The sequence below is a fragment of the Typopeltis vanoorti genome, chromosome 2 (assembly GCF_054136105.1).
Source record: "Typopeltis vanoorti isolate ZY-2024b chromosome 2, IOZ_Tvanoo_1.0, whole genome shotgun sequence".
Classification (NCBI taxonomy): Eukaryota; Metazoa; Arthropoda; class Arachnida; order Uropygi; family Thelyphonidae; genus Typopeltis; species Typopeltis vanoorti.
This window is the reverse complement of record NC_143550.1, coordinates 21,227,166-21,247,384: the sequence shown is the minus strand read 5'-3', so window position 1 is coordinate 21,247,384 and position 20,219 is coordinate 21,227,166. Positions and strand designations below refer to the sequence as shown.

At 33.3% G+C, this 20,219-nt stretch overlaps 1 protein-coding gene across 4 annotated transcripts in view; it reads left to right on the top strand.

The window, feature by feature from the left end:
- The window catches only part of LOC150108868 (ubiquitin-protein ligase E3B), a 552,093-nt gene that overhangs the window by 341,831 nt on the left and 190,043 nt on the right, over positions 1-20,219 (top strand). For all 4 annotated transcript variants that reach the window (XM_090410488.1, XM_090410470.1, XM_090410479.1 and 1 more), the window contains one exon: positions 18,729-18,847. In XM_090410488.1, coding sequence (XP_090266614.1) covers positions 18,729-18,847 — 119 coding nt within the window. The remainder of the gene's footprint in view (positions 1-18,728; positions 18,848-20,219) is intronic.

Here is a 20,219-nt window from a genome sequence, read left to right as displayed (position 1 = left end):
TTCCAACTTTTGCATTACTTCCTCCAGACGCCTTAGCACTGGTTGATTTTGCTTTTCAACTTCCCTTTTTATTACTTAACTAATGTTTTCCATTAGAGGGTTGCTGCCTTCAGAAGATCCCACAGTGATGGCCGCCAGCTGTTGCAACACTGTATCAAGGCGATCCATCACAGGCAGCTGCATTCTTTTTACTTCTTGGCAGACAAAGGTATGCACCTCCTCCAAGAATTTCTCTTTGGTAGACTGGTCTCCTTTCTCAGCAACTTGATTGAAATTCATGGGTTTCTCTTCAGAAACTTTATTCCTCCCCTTTTCTTTCTTATTCTCTTTCCGGTTATCTCTTGCCTATGCTTGATGAGGGACAAATGTCTCCTATCATCTGCTCTTTCTCTTTTATGGCATTAAAACATTCTTCCAGCTTTGTTAATTTCTTCTTGTAAGCCGTCTCTCTTAGTTCAAGTCTTGAGCCCTGATGGAACTGTTGAAACACAGTCCAGTCGAGGTGAGGCTTACCTACATTAGATACACTCAGGTTATTTGCAAGCATTAATAACCGATTATAAAAATCAGTAATGCTTTCCTTGTCCTTTTGTGTAATCTTCTGCAGTTTCCAAAGATTTGGACCTACACTTCCTTGTCTAGAGAATTGCGATACCAACACGTCCTTAAATTTGGCATATTCTAAAGTTTCCTTAAGGACAGGAGATGAATACAAAAATGTTTTAGCCCTTCCAATTAACTTACTGCGAAGTAAAATCAACAATTGGAAGTCTGTCCAATTTGCTATTTTTCTAAGCTTTCCACATATGAGAAGGACAGAACATCGTCTGATTCTTCACCAAAATATTGAGGAAAGACCTGCTGGGGGTTTACAGTATGGAAGAATTCATGATCTTCCATTCCCGTACTTGATGATAAAGCCATTGTGGTTAATCAGACACACTTATTAAATATACAGATTTGAATACTAATTTAAATTGATACATTTTGTCTGGCTTACTTCACAACCTACTCATTTTGATTCACCTGTTTTTCTTGCTAAAGTCTCAGGATTAATCGTTTTTGTACAGAATCAATAAATTAGATGATGACTTCTATTTTCAACCTTAATTACTTAATTAATGTGAATCACATCCTGCCGACTGTGCCATTGTCATATCTTATTGTTCTTGTTATATCTTTTGTTTATTCTTATATCTTATATTTATTCTTCCTTTATATTTCGCTTTTATTTCTTTCACTGATATAATCTTATTTAGTCACTTCCCTTAATCTGCAGTTTCTAATAGCTCTTAGGCCAACTTTTAAATTAAATGATAATATACCTAAACTAGGACAATGAAAAAGATAATCTTAAGAAAAGGTTAACTCCTCTATTCCCTCTGATGATTGATTCCCTCTTCGATACAGAGAAATTTATTTTTAACTGCGCCACTCCACGTCTAGATATTTGCAAGCATAATATCCAGGAATCATCAATCAGTAAGTACAATATCATTCTACTTCAAGATTTTTCAAAAATGATTATTCTGCCCTTAAACACATCACAATCATGGTCCTATTCATTAGATTGGGTTCCTGCTTAGATTTGAATATTTTAATGAGTGGTGCAATGAAGCTAAGTCAGGCAAGCATATAGTTAAACTTATAACAAAACATTTATTGCATTCTAGCATGAAATCTACACAAGTCATAAAAACATAGAATCATGTCAATTTGATCGAAAGTTCAATGGCATTGCTGTTTCATGTCCTGTGTATTATACAATAAATCATTACTGAAAACCATTATAATTATTATTTTGAATTATAATCTTGCCTACAAAATATAAACCTGTGCTAAACTTCACCAGTAGTATGGGTGGACTAAGAGTTAATTTGTTTGGGATACCTATTCCAGTAGCCAAGTAATAGTTTCTATACTTTTTTTGGTAGTGGTGGTGGTGGGGGGGGGGGATCTTTCTTCACTTTCTCTGTAGCAGTGGTTTTGCCTATTTATTCTGATTCTCAGATGCATTCACGAAAGGATTATGAAGTGATGATTTTAGTTCATAGTTCAGTCTGTTAGATATATTAGTTGTTTTAGTGTTCACATATTTATTTTTGTACCTTCTAAGAAGTTCAGTGGTATATGAGCAGGCAGTTAGTAATGATATTAAGATAATAAAACTAATCTTCGTATCACATCTGTTATAGTCCTCATGGCATCTCAAAATCATTCTATATAACATTATAGCCTCAGTTCCGAGACCGTAACTATTTATTTTGCATCATTTCACTGCATTTATGATGAAAACAGCTTTGATAGGAGGAGCCCATTCAAATTAATACAGATATTAGCTGTAGGGATGGCTTCTCTCATGAAGTGTGTATATATGTGTACAAGATGACTTTATTTCGTTGATATTCAGTATCTTCAGGACCAATTCACAGATTTATTATTTATTTCATAAGCTTTTTTTCATGTGTCTTAATCAGCTAGTAATGTGAATAAGTGTAATTTAGAATAGAAAATTAACTTTAAACAATGTTATGGAATAGTCAGTATTGGATGATTCAATCTGAAATCAAATTAAAAATTAAATTAATTTTAATTTTTGCATTTTTGATGAAAATGAGTTATTTGTTCTTCAAAATGAAAGAAAATATTACTGTTATTATTATTTTTGTTTTGATCAATCACAATTTATCACCCAGAATCAGGATTATAAACCAAGTAGGTGTTAAATGAATTAATAGTAATATAAAGCTGGAAAAAAAAAAAAAAGTATAAGAAATATGAAAAAATAGGTGGTCACCATGCTCAAGAGCAATACAAAGCTCAGGTGAGACATTCATTTAACACGAAGTGGGAGCCGGGGAGAGGAAAAAAAAAAAAACGTATAAGGAATATGAAAAAATAGGTGGTCACCATGCTCGTGAGCAATACAAAGCTCAGGTGAGACAGGTGATTAGTATAATAAGGAAGGCTAAATCAGATTATGAGAGAAAATTTGCCAAGCAGGCCAAAGTAAATCCAAAAGAGTTTTTTTTGGTGTAGTGAGTGAGAGAAAGAACGATTATGGGATGATAAGTTTATTCAGTGCTGATGGTATAAAAGTGACAGAAGCAGAAGAAATAATTGAATTACTAAGCGATCACTTTGCAAGGGTGTATCATTGAGGTAGAGACTTGGCACTTGCTGATCTGACAGATGAGAAATGAGGTTGATGAACTAGAGGTGCTCATCATATTGAAAAATATAAATGTAAATACAGCAGTGGGACTAGATAGCATGTTGGCCCATGACTAAATCTGGTAGTTCCTCAGATAAAGTTGTTTAATCTTTGTCTCAACTCTGACAAGGTCCAAAGAAGTGGAAAGAGGTAAGATAGTTTCATTGTGTAAAGGTGGTTCAGGAGGTTTGGTAAAAGTACTGAAAAATATGGTTAAAGGTGGATAGGAATATGATACACAACAGCACAGCTGTGTCATAGGCAGCTCCTGCTTTTGTAATTTATTCACATTTTATAATGAAGTGACAGGAATTGAATAAAGGAAATGGCTACACCATGATACCACTGGACTTCGCAAAGGCATTTTAACAGATTGCTTCAATCATAAATCCGAAGTGCCTGACTTAGATTCAATCATAAATTGAATCTAAGTCAGGCACTTCGGAACAAAAAGGTTACATACTTTGTATCATGTTGATGGCACTGGATTGCAGAAAATAGATGAGGCTAAGGATTTGAGGGTGATAGTAGAAAGAGTTGAAGTTTTCAGAAAGCATATTGCAGAAGTTAGCAGAATAGCTCCAAGGATTACTTGGATGTTGAAAAACACACTGACAAGTAAAACAGGAGGGAATTATCCCTCTTTATAAGGCTATGATTCAGCCGCATCCTGACTATGCACAGATATGGTCACCTGAGGGTTTTTTTTTTTTGTGGATAAGGAGATGGTAGAGAGAGAATCCAGAGATCAGTGAACAAGCTGGTGACAGGTCTGTGGAATGCCCCATGTGAGGATAAAGGGATTCTCTAAGATTGATGCAAAAGAAATTTTTCGATACATGACTATCATAAGTTGTGTGAGAGTGTGGTTAGTAAGGTGTGGAGACAAGGTTTTTTTTTCTTGGAGAGTGGCGAATGAGTGGTATGCATTTTGAGTGGCAGTTGTGAGTGCTCTGACAGTAAAAAAGTTTAAAGAGAGGTATAAGTATCATGTGAATAATGATTAGCATGGAACTCCCACAATTGGACTTTGGCATCCTATTAATTATGTTAGCTATTTTTATTCTGTGGAGCCACAGAAATTTAACAATTTTGGAAGGTCTAATTGCTTTTTTTTCCTGCTGTCATTTTGATCTTCAAGTTGCCTATTTTTGTCTGTTATCCATTTGCATTTTCAGACATCTTTTTCAAAACAGCAGTCACCTGCTTTAGTTGTTCCAAGCGATCTTTTTCTCCATTCTGTATTCTGCCATGCAGATCCTAGATTGAATCTTCAAATCTTTTTTTTTTTAAGGCATGAATTCGAATATATTTGCCAAAATCATCTTAATTGAAGCATCATTGTGAAACAAATTTCATCAGAGTTTGCAAACAATTAAAAACAGCTGACTTTGAAGCCCAAAATAATTTGTTTAAGACCAATTAAAAATTTGAAATTGTTTGTTTTTATTTGGTCCTCCAAATGACTATTTGGGTTGTTAGTAGATGGCATTGGTGTAGTTGATGTGGTTCTCTGTAGTTCGTGGATTGAGTGGTGGAGACAGAGTTGTAGAATAGGTGCCCTCTCTTTATGAATCTTTGGACTCCTTGGAGGTGTTGTAATAATTATAATAATATTTCATCCCCTAAATAACTTTTAGCTTCACTCGAATAATAGTTGTCACACTCACTAAATCTGATAACTTCTCTCCACTTGTTAACGGCTTGACTGATACCTTGTACTCCTCATCCATGTTACATGCATTGCTCATTCCTAACACTTCAAATGCCCAAATGCATGCTTTTATCAACCCTCCACACACCCATTTGTGATGATATGTTTCTTTTAAGGAAAATACCATGCAGAAGGCTGTTTTGAAGACCATGTGTAGATGGAATGAAAGAGAGAAGTTGTTCAAATCTGGTTAGTGAAATCAACCAGGGGTGGCTGCATGCATTCTTAGAGACTTGAAGTAAGTGGAGGAATGATGATGGCTAGTTCTTGAGAACATTACCCATGAAAATTTACTTTGGAAGAGGCATAAGGAACATACATGAAAAAATTATTGGGATGATTCTCAGAGAAGAAATTATTTACTGAATTCTGCAATAACATCAAGGCTAATTAAATATCTTTCAAGCCGAAGATGGTTATTTTCTCACCCTCAGATTTCTAATTTAGGTCTTTTACTTTTTCATTTCTTGGGAATGCTAATATGTAGCATTATGATGTGTTGTTATTCTTTGGCATGTGTTTTATCTTTCTACTCCCCCCCTCTCCCTCCAGTTTAGTAATGTTTATCACTTACATAAGACTTTATTTAACATAGTTTGTACCCTGGTGTCAAGAGCAACATAAGTATGACTTTCAAATTAAATAAGTAGAAGAGAAAACTAGAACTAAGCAATAAAAATGTGAGCTTCATGCACATGATATAAAGTGGCACAATCTAGCATACATTAAGGCCCTAACAATGCATATTTAAACAGAAGTCAAAGTATTAATTTTAAAAAAATAAAATGTTACCTAGAGTGTGAAATTTCAGATGGTGAAGCAAGATTTCACAACTGTCTTTTTGTATGAGCATTCCATAATTACTTTTGTGAAGGACCTTAATTTTGTCAAACAGAATCAATGTTTGGTAAAGATGACATACTCCTTAAGTCTTAGATGTCTAGCCCATGGAATTTAATGTAATCAAGGTGTTCATCACAATGAATGGCCACTGATTGGTTAACCTGCATGTCCTTTCATCCTGTTAACAAGATTTCTGTTTTTTTAAAAGAGAAACCTCCACCTTTAGCCCACCCTGGAGTCAATCAAATTTTGTACTAGTATAAGTTATATTTTGCCTGAACTGTTAGATCAGCGGCTGTTTGTTGCAATGAACACCTTGGTTACATTACATTCCAGGAGCCAGAACACTTGGGACCTTTAGTACACTGTCTCCATCACTCATTAAATCCTTTGAAGGAAAATTAAGTTCCTTCATAAAATTAATTTTATTATGGAATACTTATACAAAGGGTTATGAAACCTTGCCTCACCATCTGAATCTAAACAGAAGTAATGACTTGAAATTATCCCTATTATAGGAAATAGTACTTGTCCACACATTTAAACAAGAGAGACTGACACAATGAAAAAGGAAAAGTTGGTCCTTGTTTGGGATCTAAATAGCAGAGTAGGAAATGATTGTCAGACATATAAAAATATTTTTGGAAAATTTGGAGAAAAGAGCAAAGCTAATAATAATGGCAAATACCTGTTGGATTTCTGCTCGGGACATGGACTGGTTATTACTAACACCATATTCCAACATAAAAATGTGCACTAATTCACATGGAGAGAAGAGGCAAGAAACAAGAAAAGTCTCATTGACTATGTTATTGTTGATAGTGATGTTTTCTCCCTGGTGCAGAACACCGGGTGTACAGAGGATTTGAAATTGGAAGTGATCACTATTTAGTCTTGAACAGGATGAAATTGAATTTCATATTGAAAAGAATAACATGTAACAAAGTTTTAAAGCGAATAAAAGTTGAGCAGCTCTCTGATATAAAAAAGATTATTGAAGAAAAAATGAAAGTTTGAGAACAGGAACCAAACCTTGGAGATTCAGTGGCAAGCCTTGAAGAAAACCCTGATTGATTCAGCCGGAGAGGCATATGGTAAGGTTGTCTGCAAGGATAGAAAAATCAGATCTCCATGGTGGACACAGGAAGTTAAAGAGGCAGTGAAGGAAAAGAAGAAAGCATATCAAAAGTTCCTGGCAAATAAGTCAGCTTGTGCTCTTAGAGAATACAGAGACAAATGTAAGAAAGCAAAACACTGTAAAACTAGCTAAATAAAAGTCATGGGAGGACTTTAGCAAGAACATGGAAAATAAATATCAAGGTGGCAAAATATTTTGGAGGTTTTTGAAGAAGCTCAGAAATGGAGGAAAGATTGCTGTAAAAGGAATTAGAGGTGATAAAGGTGACACAAAAACGGGAGAAAAAGATATCCTTGAAGTATGGAGTAATTACTTTGAAAAGCTGCTAAATGAAACAAGCAGTGATGACAGCACAGTGGTAAAAAAACACTGACCAGACATTCAGTCAGGAATACATATCAATACTTGAAGTCGAAAAAGCCATCAAAAACCTGAAATGTGGAAAGGCAGCAGAAGTAGATATTCGACCAGAAATGCTCACGTATGAAGGTATAAAAGTTGTACAGTGGCTGCACTGCATAGTTCAGAAGGCTTGGACAGAGGGACGAATTCCAGATGATTGGAGTAGAGCTCTCATAGTACCCATTTATAAAAAGGGAAATAAAACTGAATGTGAGAATTACAGAGGCATTTCATTACTGAGATAAGATATATTTCATATGATATATGCAAGTATACTTGAGAAACGGTTGAGAAGGATTGTGAAAGAGAAGCTTGAAGAACAAGCTGGATTCAGGCCAAATATAGGCTGTCCGGATCAGATTTTCACTTTATGACAGATAGTTGAGAAATCATGATACTAATCAAAGATCTGTATTTAAGTTTCTGTAGATCTGGAAAAGGTTTTGAGTTGTAAGTCAGCAGTTAGAATTGAAGTACAGTAAGATGATTTAATGTTAAATATGGTGTCAGACAAGGATGTACATTATCCCCTCTCTTATTCATTATCTATATAGATCACATTATGAAGGAAAGTGGTATTAAACCTGATATCAGAATTGGAGATGTTAATCTTATCTCTTTACTTTGTGCAGATGATGTTATACTTTTAAATTAAATTAAAATTAAATAAAGAAAATTTAACAATTGTTGGAGTGTATGCCCCTGAAGAAGGAAAAGAAGAAGAAAATGATTACTTTTACAAAGAGTTAAAAGGAATATATGAAAAATTAAATGAAACAGACCATATAATTATAGCCGGAGATCTTAATGCTGAATAGGAATGAAAAAAGTTAATAATAATATAAAAAATTTGGAGAACCAACAGTAAACAAAAAATGGAAAGCGACTCATTGATTGTACAATATATAATAATTAAAAAATAATGAATACATTTTACAAACATAAAAATATACATAAATATACGTGGCATGCAAAAGGACAAAATTCAATAATAGACTACTTTTTAGCAAATGAAAAAGCAGCAAACTTCTTCCTAGATGTTATAGTTAGAAGAGGGCTAGAAATTGACCCAGATCACTATTTTACTAATGACTAATTATTTAAGGAATTTACAACTTATACTAGAATATTAATTAAAAGAAACTTTAATAAATACCTCCTATATTTCGGCAATGTCGCATTGCCATCTTAATGAGAACATACAACTATGACACATGCATGCAGGCACTACAAAAAGCAGATGAGAGAAACTACGGTTGTTCCTAGAGTTCTAGTGGTTCACCCTAGTGGGCTATATTGGGTTGTCTTGGCTGTTGGGCTGATGTTCTCATGATGCAAGCTTCCCAAATTTGGGGCAGTATCATGCACCCAAATTTGTTGAGGTTTGGAAAGTTTTTTAGATCACCATTTAGTATAGGCAAAACTAAGATTTCCACCAAACTGGCTACAAAAAATACAAAAAAAAATAATAATAAAATAAACAAACTAGAGAAACAAAATCTAATTACAAAGTAAGACTACTAAATGATTCAAGTATAAGAAATTTATACCAACAGAGGATTAATAACTACTTAGAAAAAATACAAGAAAATGAAGACATTGAGAAAGAATGGAATAATATAAAAGAAATTATCGCATCAGCAACATATGAAAGTCTGGGAACTCGCAAAAAATATAAAAATAAAAAATTACATATATGGGACAATGAAATAAAAACAATAATTGAAAATAAAAAGCTGGCTTTTAAAAGATGGTTAAGTAGCAAAAAACAAGATGAAATTGAATATAAAAAAAAAACGAGCAATAGCCAAAAGAGAAACCAGAAAGAGAGACAGAGAAAGCTGGGAAAAATTTGCATCATATCTAGAAAATGACATATAAGACCCAGTGCATACAAAATACCAAAACACATGAATGCAGATATAAAAGAAATTGCAAATATAAATTGTGAAATAGATGTAAAAGAATTCTTGGATGGATAATACTGGCATCAAAAATAATTTCACCAGAAACTTACAAAATACCTTAAATGATATAACAATGAAAGAATTAAAGGACAACCTAAATAAAGTAAAAAATGGCAATTATTTACTTTATTTAGGAGGAGAAGATGGGATAAACTCTGAACTGTATAAATTTGCTGGAAAAAAATTTCATCAAAGGTTACTAAAATTTTTAAATAAAATATATACAAATGGACAAATACCGATAGAATGGAATACAAGCATAGTAATACCTATATTTAAAAAAAAAAAGCGGGAAAACAACAACAAAACCTGCTAACTAGATAGGTAGTTATTTATTGAATACATGCCACAAAATATATAGCAGAATACTTAATGAAAAACTAAAAATATACAATGAAAAAATATTATTAGAATGTCAAAATGGATTTAGAAAAGGACGCTCTACAATGGATGCAGCTTTCTGTTTAAAACTACTTATGGAAAAAATAAGAGAATTTAATTTGTAAACTCATCTTTTTTTTTATAGATTATGAAAATGCATTTGACAAAGTAAAAAGATATACTGTTTGATATATTACAAAGAATAAATATACCTAATATTTTACCACATGCAATAATGAATATATATAAAGATAATGAAATAAAAAGAAATGAAAAGTTGTCTGAAAACAATCCATAAACCAAGGAGTAAGATAGGGATGCCCTCTGTCTCCAACACTTTTCAATATATACATTAAAAATATTAATACAGTGGAACACCTTGAACAATCAAGATATAGAAATTTCCCGGAATAACAAAATAAATACGTTATTATTTGCAGATGATCAAATAAGGAAGACAATAAAAATAAGTGAAATGAGATTTATGAGAAGAACTGCAAAATACACATTAGATCAAAAAAGGAAGGAAGACATTTTAAAAGAACTAAAACAAAATCAATAGAAGAAAAACTAAACAATTGTAAACAAAAATGGATTGAACAATGAAAACTGAATGGCCAACACCTGACATCCTAAACAAATATTAAAATATAAGCCAATTGGAAAGAGAAGCCAGGGTAGACCTCAAAAAAGGATATTGGATGGTTAATGAGACAGGAACAGACCAGTATAGTCTATACCTGTAATTAGTGTTATGATGATGATATATATATATATATATACTTTTCAGACCACCCTCATATGAGGGTGGTCTGAAAAGTTCTCGACCATGGATGGCAACACTATTGGCAAGATTTTTTTTTTTCCTTTTCTCACCCTTTCTGGATAAAATTCTTTGTAAAAGAAGGTTTAACGGCAAAAGAAATTCCTTCGAAGTTCATAAAAGTTTATGGGCACTCTTCTCCTTCGTTTTCGACAATTAAGAAATGGGCTGCTGAGTTTAACGTGGCCTTACCAGCCTTGAAGATGATCCACTTGAAGGATGTCCAAAAAGCTTAACACCAGAAATTATTGATCAAGTGCACGATATGGTATAGGATGACCGGCGAGTTAAAGTGCATGAAATTGCGGAGACTATTGGCATCTCAAAAGAATGTGTAGGATATATTTTGCACGAAGAATTGCAAATGAAAAAGCTTTTCGCAAGATGGGTACTGCGCTTACTCACAGCAGATCAAAAACGCAATCGTATGAAAATCTCTGAACAGTGCTTGGAGCATTTTAACAAGAATAATACTGATTTTGTGTGTGGATTTATTACTATGGATGAGACTTGGATTCACCATTACACACCAGAATTCAAACAGCAGTCAGAACAGTGGAAAGAAGTCGGTTGTTCAGTGCCAAAATAGACAAAGGCAGTTCCATCAGCAGGAAAAGTCATGGCATCAGTGTTTTGGGATGCTGAAGGCATTTTAAGTTTCAGTAAGGAAATACCTTGAGTAGACATATTACTTACTATTATAATAATATTCACAAAGCGCCACTTAAGTAGTTAAGGTTAAATTTATTTAAAAAAAAAAAAAAATATTTTTTATAGATTGAATTGTAGGTTACCATCTGGTTGGTGAAGAATTAAGAGGTCTGGAAAGGCTAACTGCTTATTTACTTCTACTTCTAGGGTGAACTGGATCCTTGGATGAAGTGCATTTATTTTTGAGAGAAACTGTTGCGATTCTTCTGAAGTGCCCTTCCATATGGCAAAAAATGTTGTCCACATATCTGAACCACAGGTCAGGTCTGTTTGTTGTCTAAGATACGTTGTTCGAAGTGCTCCATGAAGTAGTTGGCAATAGCAGGAGATTACAGTCTATAGGAAGGAGACTTATACAGGCCAGTACATCCATGCTTTCAGTTGTTTTAACATTTTGACTATGCGTTCGCTAATACCTATGTACAAGGTATTAGCGAACTCATAGTCAAAATGTTAAAACAACTAAATATTTGTGTGGCCTTTCAACCCATCATAAAAATGTCTACATTCCTCATGTCTCCAAAGGACAAACTCCCATTTCAGCTATCCAGGTGTCTGCCAGATTCCCTGCTCTTGTGGGTTATCATATTTCAGACAAAACAGGAAGATCTGCTCTCATCCGGTTCGAAGAACACGTCATATATCCAGTACCTTGAACCTGAACAGTCTGGACTTGCAGAGCATGTCATCAACACCAGACATAGAGTTCAATAGAACAAGACAAAAGTCATTCACAAAAGTCAGTTCCTAATGGAACTGCTTTACAAAGAAACATGTGAAACGTTACTTCACTCCCCTAACCTAAACAGATCTGATGGTCTACGTCTTTCCCCCTTGTGGGAGATAGTACTCTATTTAGGAAATTTAAACTTAGCTACTTAGGTGGTGCTTTGTGAATATAACAGTTATTGTTTAATTAGCCTTTGTACCTGATGTCTGTGATACTCGGACGAAAATTCTACGAATAAAGAATAATTTACGTGAGTTAATTCTGTTATTATAATAGTAAGTTAAGACATTTTGTTTATTAATTATCTTGTAAAGGGTAAAACAACTGGGGAATATTATTCTGATCTTTTAACCAAAAATCTAGACAAAAAAATCATGAGAAAAGACTGGTTTGCAGAAGGAAAAAAAATCATCTTTAATCAGGACAATACACCTGCCCACAAAAGTGTTTTGGCAATGGGAAAATTAAGGGATCCTCACTATGAATGGTTGGAACATCCACCCCTATTCCCCAGATTTGATTCCCTCTGTCTTCTGTCTCTTCCCAAAACTAAAGCTCTTCCTCGCTGGTCAGCATTTTTCTTTGAATCAAGAGGTGATTGCAGCTGTAGAAGAGTATTTTGCATATGTTACTGAGAACCAGTACAGGGATGGTATAATGGCACTGGAGCATCGCTGGAATGAATGTATTAGTCTTAAGAGAGATTATGTTGAAAAATAAAAGGAATTTTGAAATTATAAATTCGTTTTTTTCATTGTTAGGTCGCGAACTTTTCAGACCACCCTCATATATAACATAACAAAAGATAGATATGCCATACCAAAAAGTATTGAAGAATTTTACTCAGTATTATATCAGGATGATAAATTAAATGAAGAAAACTACGAAATAGCTGAAGTACCACAAATTCTACCAGAAGTTATGTGGAGCACCCAAAGCTTGAAAAATGGAAAAGCTGCAGGTAAGGAAGGAGTTATAGCTTAACTTGTAAAAGGAGGTGGAGAAATAATTACAAAATCTTAGCAAAACTATTTACCTTATGTCTGAAGAAAAATGATGTAACAAGAACATTGAAAATGCTACCCTAATTTTGATACATAAAAAAAGATGAAGTAGAAGACTTGATGAACTACCGACCCATCAGTCTACTATCAGTGGTGGTTTACGAAGTGTTTACAAAAGTCTTGGCTCATAGGCTTTGTGCAACTCTAGACCTAGTACAACCAAAAGAACAGTCAGGCTTTCGAAGCAGCTTTAGTACAATGGACCATATTCAAGTTGTACAACAGATTATTGAACGGTGTAATGAATATCAGTTACTATAATGTTTTGGTTTTTTTGATTATGAGAAAGCCTTTGATTCAGTAAAAACTTGTGCAGTACTTAAAGCATTACGAAACCAACAAGTGGAGGAGCCATATGTCAGGACCAACAAATCAGCATACACCAATGCGACAGCAGTAATTCATTTCAATGGAAACATCTCTATTGTGGAAATACAGAGAGGTATAAGACAGGGTGACACAATATCTCCAAAATTATTCACAGCATGCTTAGTAGAAATATTCAAACTTCTTGATTGGAAAGGGAGAGGTCTGAAGATAATTAGAAGCTAGTTAAACCATTTATGCTTTGTAGATGACAGTCATTTGTACTTCAAATTGCTAGCAAAACAGCTGGCATAAAGATAAACCTAAAGATTTAAGTTATTTTCAATAGCTATGTCAAACCAGAAATAATAATAATCAATAATGATGAAATTGCACAATGCTTGGAAGGAAAGCACTTGGAAAATTATATTCAATATTCAAAAGCCAATTACCATTATGCCTGAAGAGAAAAGTTTTTAACCAATGTATTCTTCCTATATTGACATATGACTGTGTAACTTGGACACTAAATGGAAATTCAAAAATTAAGAACAATACAATTTAGTATGGAAAAAAGTATGCTTGGGTCACAAGACTAGATTGCAAAAGGAATACATGGATAAGAAATCAACATCATAGGAAGAATGAAAAATCTGAAATGGCAGTCAGTTGGGCATATTGTTCAAAGACAAGATCAATGATGAACAAAAAAAAAAGTACTGGATTGGATTCCACCAGAGGAAAAATGAAAAAGGCTCCAACAGCCTGTCATCTATGACGTCGAGTAGCGGGTTATGGGAGGGGACGCTATATCACTGTCACATGTTAAAAAGTTATAGTAAATTTAAAATCTTTGGGGTCTGTGACATCCCACCTTACTAATGGTGGATTAAACCCCATCGAACACCTGTGGGATGAATTGGAGTGGCGATCGAGGTCCAGAGCAGCATGTCCTCGATCTTTCAATGAACTCGGTGTCCAGACAATTATTGGTAGCTAGTGTGTGTGGTTTATAAATAAAGCATTATTATTCCTTTAGCATTAAGAAAGTTAAAAATGATACTTAGTCTTTGATGGAGGAATGGAGACAAATTCCACTTAATGTCTTCCACACATTGGTGGAAAGCCTCTCTCAAAGAGAGGGATCAAAGGCAAAGGTGGACATAAGTAATATTAAGGTTAGCCTGTTGGTATCAATTGTAAATTGCTAGTGTCCAGACAATTATTGGTAGATAGTGTGTGTGTGTGTGTGTGTGTGTATTGTTTATAAATAAAGCATTATTATTCCTTTAGTTAAGAAAGTTAAAAATGATACTTAGTCTTTTAAAGGTCAAAGCTAGATTACATAATTGGTAGATGAAGTGCACATAGTTGGTGGTGGGGGCTAAGTGACTTGGCTAGCTGTTGAGCAAGTTTATAAGTCAGACTGTCTATACTATCAACTATAGGGTATAGGGGAATATTAGATTTATGGATTTTGATAATGATTTATTTGGACCAAGAATTAACTTTTTGGTAATAATTATGAACTTTTTTTCTTTTGTGAGACACAGTGGGATCTCAGTCTATGATTTGATAGGTATAATTGTTATATAGGAGATCCTGCATTTGTTGTTGTAATCCTCTTGATTCATGATGCAAGTGTTTATCATTTTTTTTTAATTTCTGTAAAGATTTTTTTTTAACCCTGAGCATTTAGTATTTACACAAGAGTTCATTCTGATTGATGCAATGACTTTTCTCTATTTCTTTTTAGTATCTGGAAAATTATTGACTCCAAACCAAACACAAAAACATACACATTTAATGAAATTGAAACACTATATACATTATAACTAAAATTAAATAACACTGCAAAATTAATTGGAACCAAGGCCTTCTAAAATAAGTCTACACTTTAGATATTTCCTTATCTTAAAACAATACAATCATTCACTCTGACTCTTTTTATAACTGGTTTGTTTAACATATATGAGGATGGTCTGAAAAGTTCTCGGCTTAACAATGAAAAAACGAATTTATAAATTCAAAATTACTTTTAAATTACTTTTTCAAGATAATTAATAAACAATATGCCTTTAGCATCCCAAAACACAGATGCCATGACTTTTCTTTGCTGATGGAACCGACTTTATCTTCTTTGGCGCTGAACAACCAGCTTTTGTCCACTGTTCTGACTGCTGTTTGGATTCTGGTGTGAATTTACTATAGTGAATCCAAGTCTCATCCATAGTAATAAATCGATGCACTAAATCAGTTTTATTCTTGTTAAAATGCTCCAAGCACTGTTCAGAAATTTTAATGCAGTGTGTTTTAGATCTGCTATGAACATGTGCGGCACCCATCTTGCACAAAACTTTTTCATTTGCAATTCTTCATTCAAAATATATCCTACATGTTCTTTTGAAATGCCTATAGTCTCAGCAATTTCATGCACTTCGACTTGCTGGTCATCCAATACCATATCATGCACTTGATCAATAATTTCTTTTGTTGTTACACTTTTTGGATGTTTTTCACGTGGATCATCTTCAAGGTTGGTGTGGCCACGTTTAAACTCGGCAGCCTATTTCTTAATTGTCAAAAATGAAGGAGAAGAGTGTCCATAAACTTTTATGAACTTAGAAAGAATTTCTTTTGCGTTAAACCTTCTTTTACCAAGAATTTTATAACCATATGATACTCAATTTTATTCATTTCAAGGGATACAGACAACACTTTTGCTTCAGACAGCTGTATAAAACAAACTATTTGATAGAATGACTTGCAATTTCACATGGATGCTTATGACAGATGTACCAACTTAGAAAAATCTCTTGCCGATAGTGTTGCTGTCTATGGTCGAAGCCGAGAACTTTTCAGATCACCCTCGTACCTAGTCATGTCTATCAGACTAAACATCTTGTTTTCACAACAAAATGTTCATCATAGTCAGTTTCTTTGTTAGGCTCTTTCTGAAAATATCAAACTTTCTTTTCCATAGGATTCTTTTTTATCTCCGTTATGTAGCATATAATATTGTTCCTGTTTCACTGGAGTATAAATATTCTTACATCTTGCAGTTCAATTTGACATGCAAATTACTAATGTTTGTACCAGAGAAAGAAGTTTCTTTTGCTACTTCATAAACATGGTATCCAAATTAGAGCCTTTTATGTTAGCTACTTTAGTTTCATATTTTACTAATTCTGTCACTTTTTCCAGTAGAATAACAAATAGATCTAGCGTCCCTAAGACAGAAGACAAAACTTTTCATTCAGCAATTCCTCGAACACTGAATTAGAATGTCAACTTCAAATATCTTCTTTTATTTACTAAACACTTGTTGACAGTCTGAACTTGTCCAGCTTAAAGATTCACAGTGCTACAATTCCTTTTCAGAATCTTCTATTAATCTCCCGACTGTCTTGTTTTCTTAAAAACTTCCTAAGAACAAATGGAGATCTTGTTTAGTTTTCTGTTTATTTCCAAAAAGACATCTGAAAAAAGCCTTTCTAATGATCTTGGGTAAAACAGAATGTCTGTTTTTCTAATGTCTTCTATCAGCCATTCCCCACATCCATGCCACCAGATTCAATTCAATCCATTTTGCTCCAACTTATGTGATAGTTTTCCACATGGTGCCTTTGTAAAGTCTAACAGTATCATGGTGTAGGTATTTGCTTTATGCAGTTCTGCAGTCACCTTATTTTAAAATGTGAATAAATTACTGAGGCAGGACCTACCTTTTACAAAGCCATGCTGCCCCATATAAAGTATCATATTCCTATTCATCCATTCCTGAATTTTATTTTTTACGAACTTTTCCAATACTTGAACCACCATTCCAGAGATGCTAACTGGTTTGAAATCTGCTTCTGTCTTGGAGCCACCTTTATGTAATGGAACTATCTTACCCTCTTTCCACTCTCTTGGAACCTTGCCAGAGCTGAGACTTAGATTAAATGATTTCATCGATTAAACAACTTTTTCTTTCTAATAAATATTTACTTGTGTATTCAAAGCAAGTAAATCATGTCTTTTCACAAAGCAGTTTTGTATTACATTTCAAAAGGGGATAAAAAAAAATTCATTTGTAGAAAATAGAAGCAGTTACATCAGTTTCAGATACCTAATATATTCTTCACAGCTTTGACATTTCTCCACTTAATAATATAAGGGAAAAAACTAACTAATTTTTAACAATTATCTCAATGTTTTTTTTATTTATTTTATTTCCCACTCTTGTTGCTGTAATAGATTATGCAGTACATTATAATCACAAAATTGTAATTTCACTAAGCATACATTTTTACTTAACTAATCTCGAAAAACCAAATTAGTATAAAGCATAATTTAAAAAGCAAATGACCAATTTTTTTTATGCTGTTGAGGTAGTTCACATGTACTAGTTTTACACAAAATTTACACCAAAAATATTGAAATGGGCATTCTCTAAATATTGACGAACTTGTAAAAATGAGTGCCCATCGAATGCAGAAAGTTGAGCTCCCATATGCATTATTTTTAGGACTAGGAATGTCTAATAACTATTTTTCATTATATTCCACTGTGAAAGTTTATTGTGTTAGTCTGTTTTCTGTTGATGATTGAACCTCTGCACTCAGTCCTCTGTTATTTGTCCTTGGCACTCAGTAATTTTTGACATTATGAGGACTACTAAAAAGAGCTAGAGAGCATCTGTTGTGTACTAACCTGCAAATCAAATCTTATTGTTTAACTCTTAATAGGCGCACTTTTTTGTTACATAATTAGTTACATGGGGCCTATTTGACACCAAAATTAAAGTTATATTTCTTTAATTTCTCAATGTTTCTCGTGAAATGTTTTTATTTATTGTAATGTTGATTATGGTGAATAAAATGAAATAAACAAATCATTAATATTGTTTTATTTTTATATTAATATTTTTTTTATAATATTTTTTATAATTATAAATAAGTCTTAATTATTGCAAGTTACTTGAAGAATGCTCATTGTGACAAAAGCTCAGACATTTTTCACATTTTGATCTTATTTTACGATTCTTTGGTTTTGGACATATTACACACCAGTGTCAACAGATCTAGTTATTGCAACTAGAACAAGAAAATATGCATAAAAGTACGAAATCTAAAAAAATTATCTTTCGAAAACTATTCGTGTAAGTAGTCACATGGATTCAGAATCTCCAGAAATAACTCCTTATTCCACAACTGATTGCGCTGACACAATTGGCACGGGGACAGCAAGAAACTCAGCTACTTGAAATTGCAACAAAAATCCAGCATTGGTTTTGTCAGAAATCGAACTTGAATGACGATTAGATGAAATAAACCCCATGTGACTAATTAAAGGTTAAAATCTCATGATCTCAAAAAAAAAAAAAAGTTTAAACATAATATAAGAATAAATATATTTTATATATTTATTAATAGTTTACTCTTTCATGACAGAATTTTAGATGATGTAGAAATGTATGAACAACAAAAACCATTCACCCTTGAAGAATTAGTGTGCATATCAACATTTCTTAATCAGCTAGTCTTCAAATTGATTTGGAACAGCCTCATTGGTAGGTATCAATGAAATTTTTGAATTATTGATATTTATATATGCCACTATTGAAAATTTCCTTTTTTTGTATTTTAGATGCTTGTTACATTTTTCTTTTAGTTTGAGATTAATTGCAATTTGAATTTCTTCCAGCCTTTAGAAATTGTATTCATTATAATGTTGCAAATTTTCTCCCTCTCCTATTTTATCAAATGAATGGTGTAAGTTGTATGCCATTCATTTACATGGCTGTTACTGAAATCTCTCAGCACAGCTGACAAACATTTCTTCTCTTTGTGCATGTATATTCTGAAACGAATGCCATTTCAAGGGCTAGTAATTCCTTATCCATTGAGAGAAAAGAAATCAATAATTATTCCTTTTTTTCTCTCACTTTTAGAAATGTCTTTCAAGTGCAATTTTAGATATCACTGCAAGTCTTCTCATTACATTTTGTTTATTTGCATCAAGACATCATATCTCTCTTTTAAGGTTCTTCTCTTAGTATCAGGAAAAATGAATCATGTAGTTGATTCTAGTAAGTACAGAATATATTCACTAATAGAATGTTGCTTTGAGCCATTTGCATTGAGTTGAACTTTCCATCAACTGCATCATGGGTAGTCAGGCATGTTTTTAGGTTGCAACTTTACCAATGATTTAAACTAGAATTAATAGTTTAATTCTAGTTTAAATCATTTCTCAAAAATGACATAGGTGCATGCTGCCATAAATATAGTCAGTCATATTTATGGCATATTTAAGTCCTAGAGGTACAAAAAACAATTTATGCTATTTTAAAACCTCCTTTCCAACAGTGACAACAACAACAAGGCTATCCAAAAGCACCAATATCAGGGATCCTCCAGGATTTTAGACTGTACTTCTGACTCACTTCCATGCTAGCCTTGTACTTCTTACAGAGACAAAAATTGGAATCACTAAATCTACAGGATTTCCAACAAGTATTTAAGCTTGCATACATGCTCATTTCTATGCAGTGTAATGAAAAAAGATCTTGTCTACACAAGCAATAACTTTCCTAAAGATAATTTCACTTCAATCAATGTGCTCCCAGAGAAATTTGGTCAAATCAAGCTATATATAAAATAGCATATGGTTTTAAATTAAGCTGAATTTTGAATTAGTTTAAATTCAAACGTATTTATAGCTGCTGAAAGAATCATTCAATGACAGTAGAAAGAATAAGTTGTACATCATATCAAACATGTCTATATCGCTCTCCCAATGACACCAACCACATGGAACTCTTTGATTTCCTCTCTCTGAAAATTGATGTCCTTCGTTCTAACTGTCTTAACATGAGGTTATCTTCCTTGCTGATTTCACTATACACAGTACCAACTGCCTTTCCAACTGTTACAGACCAA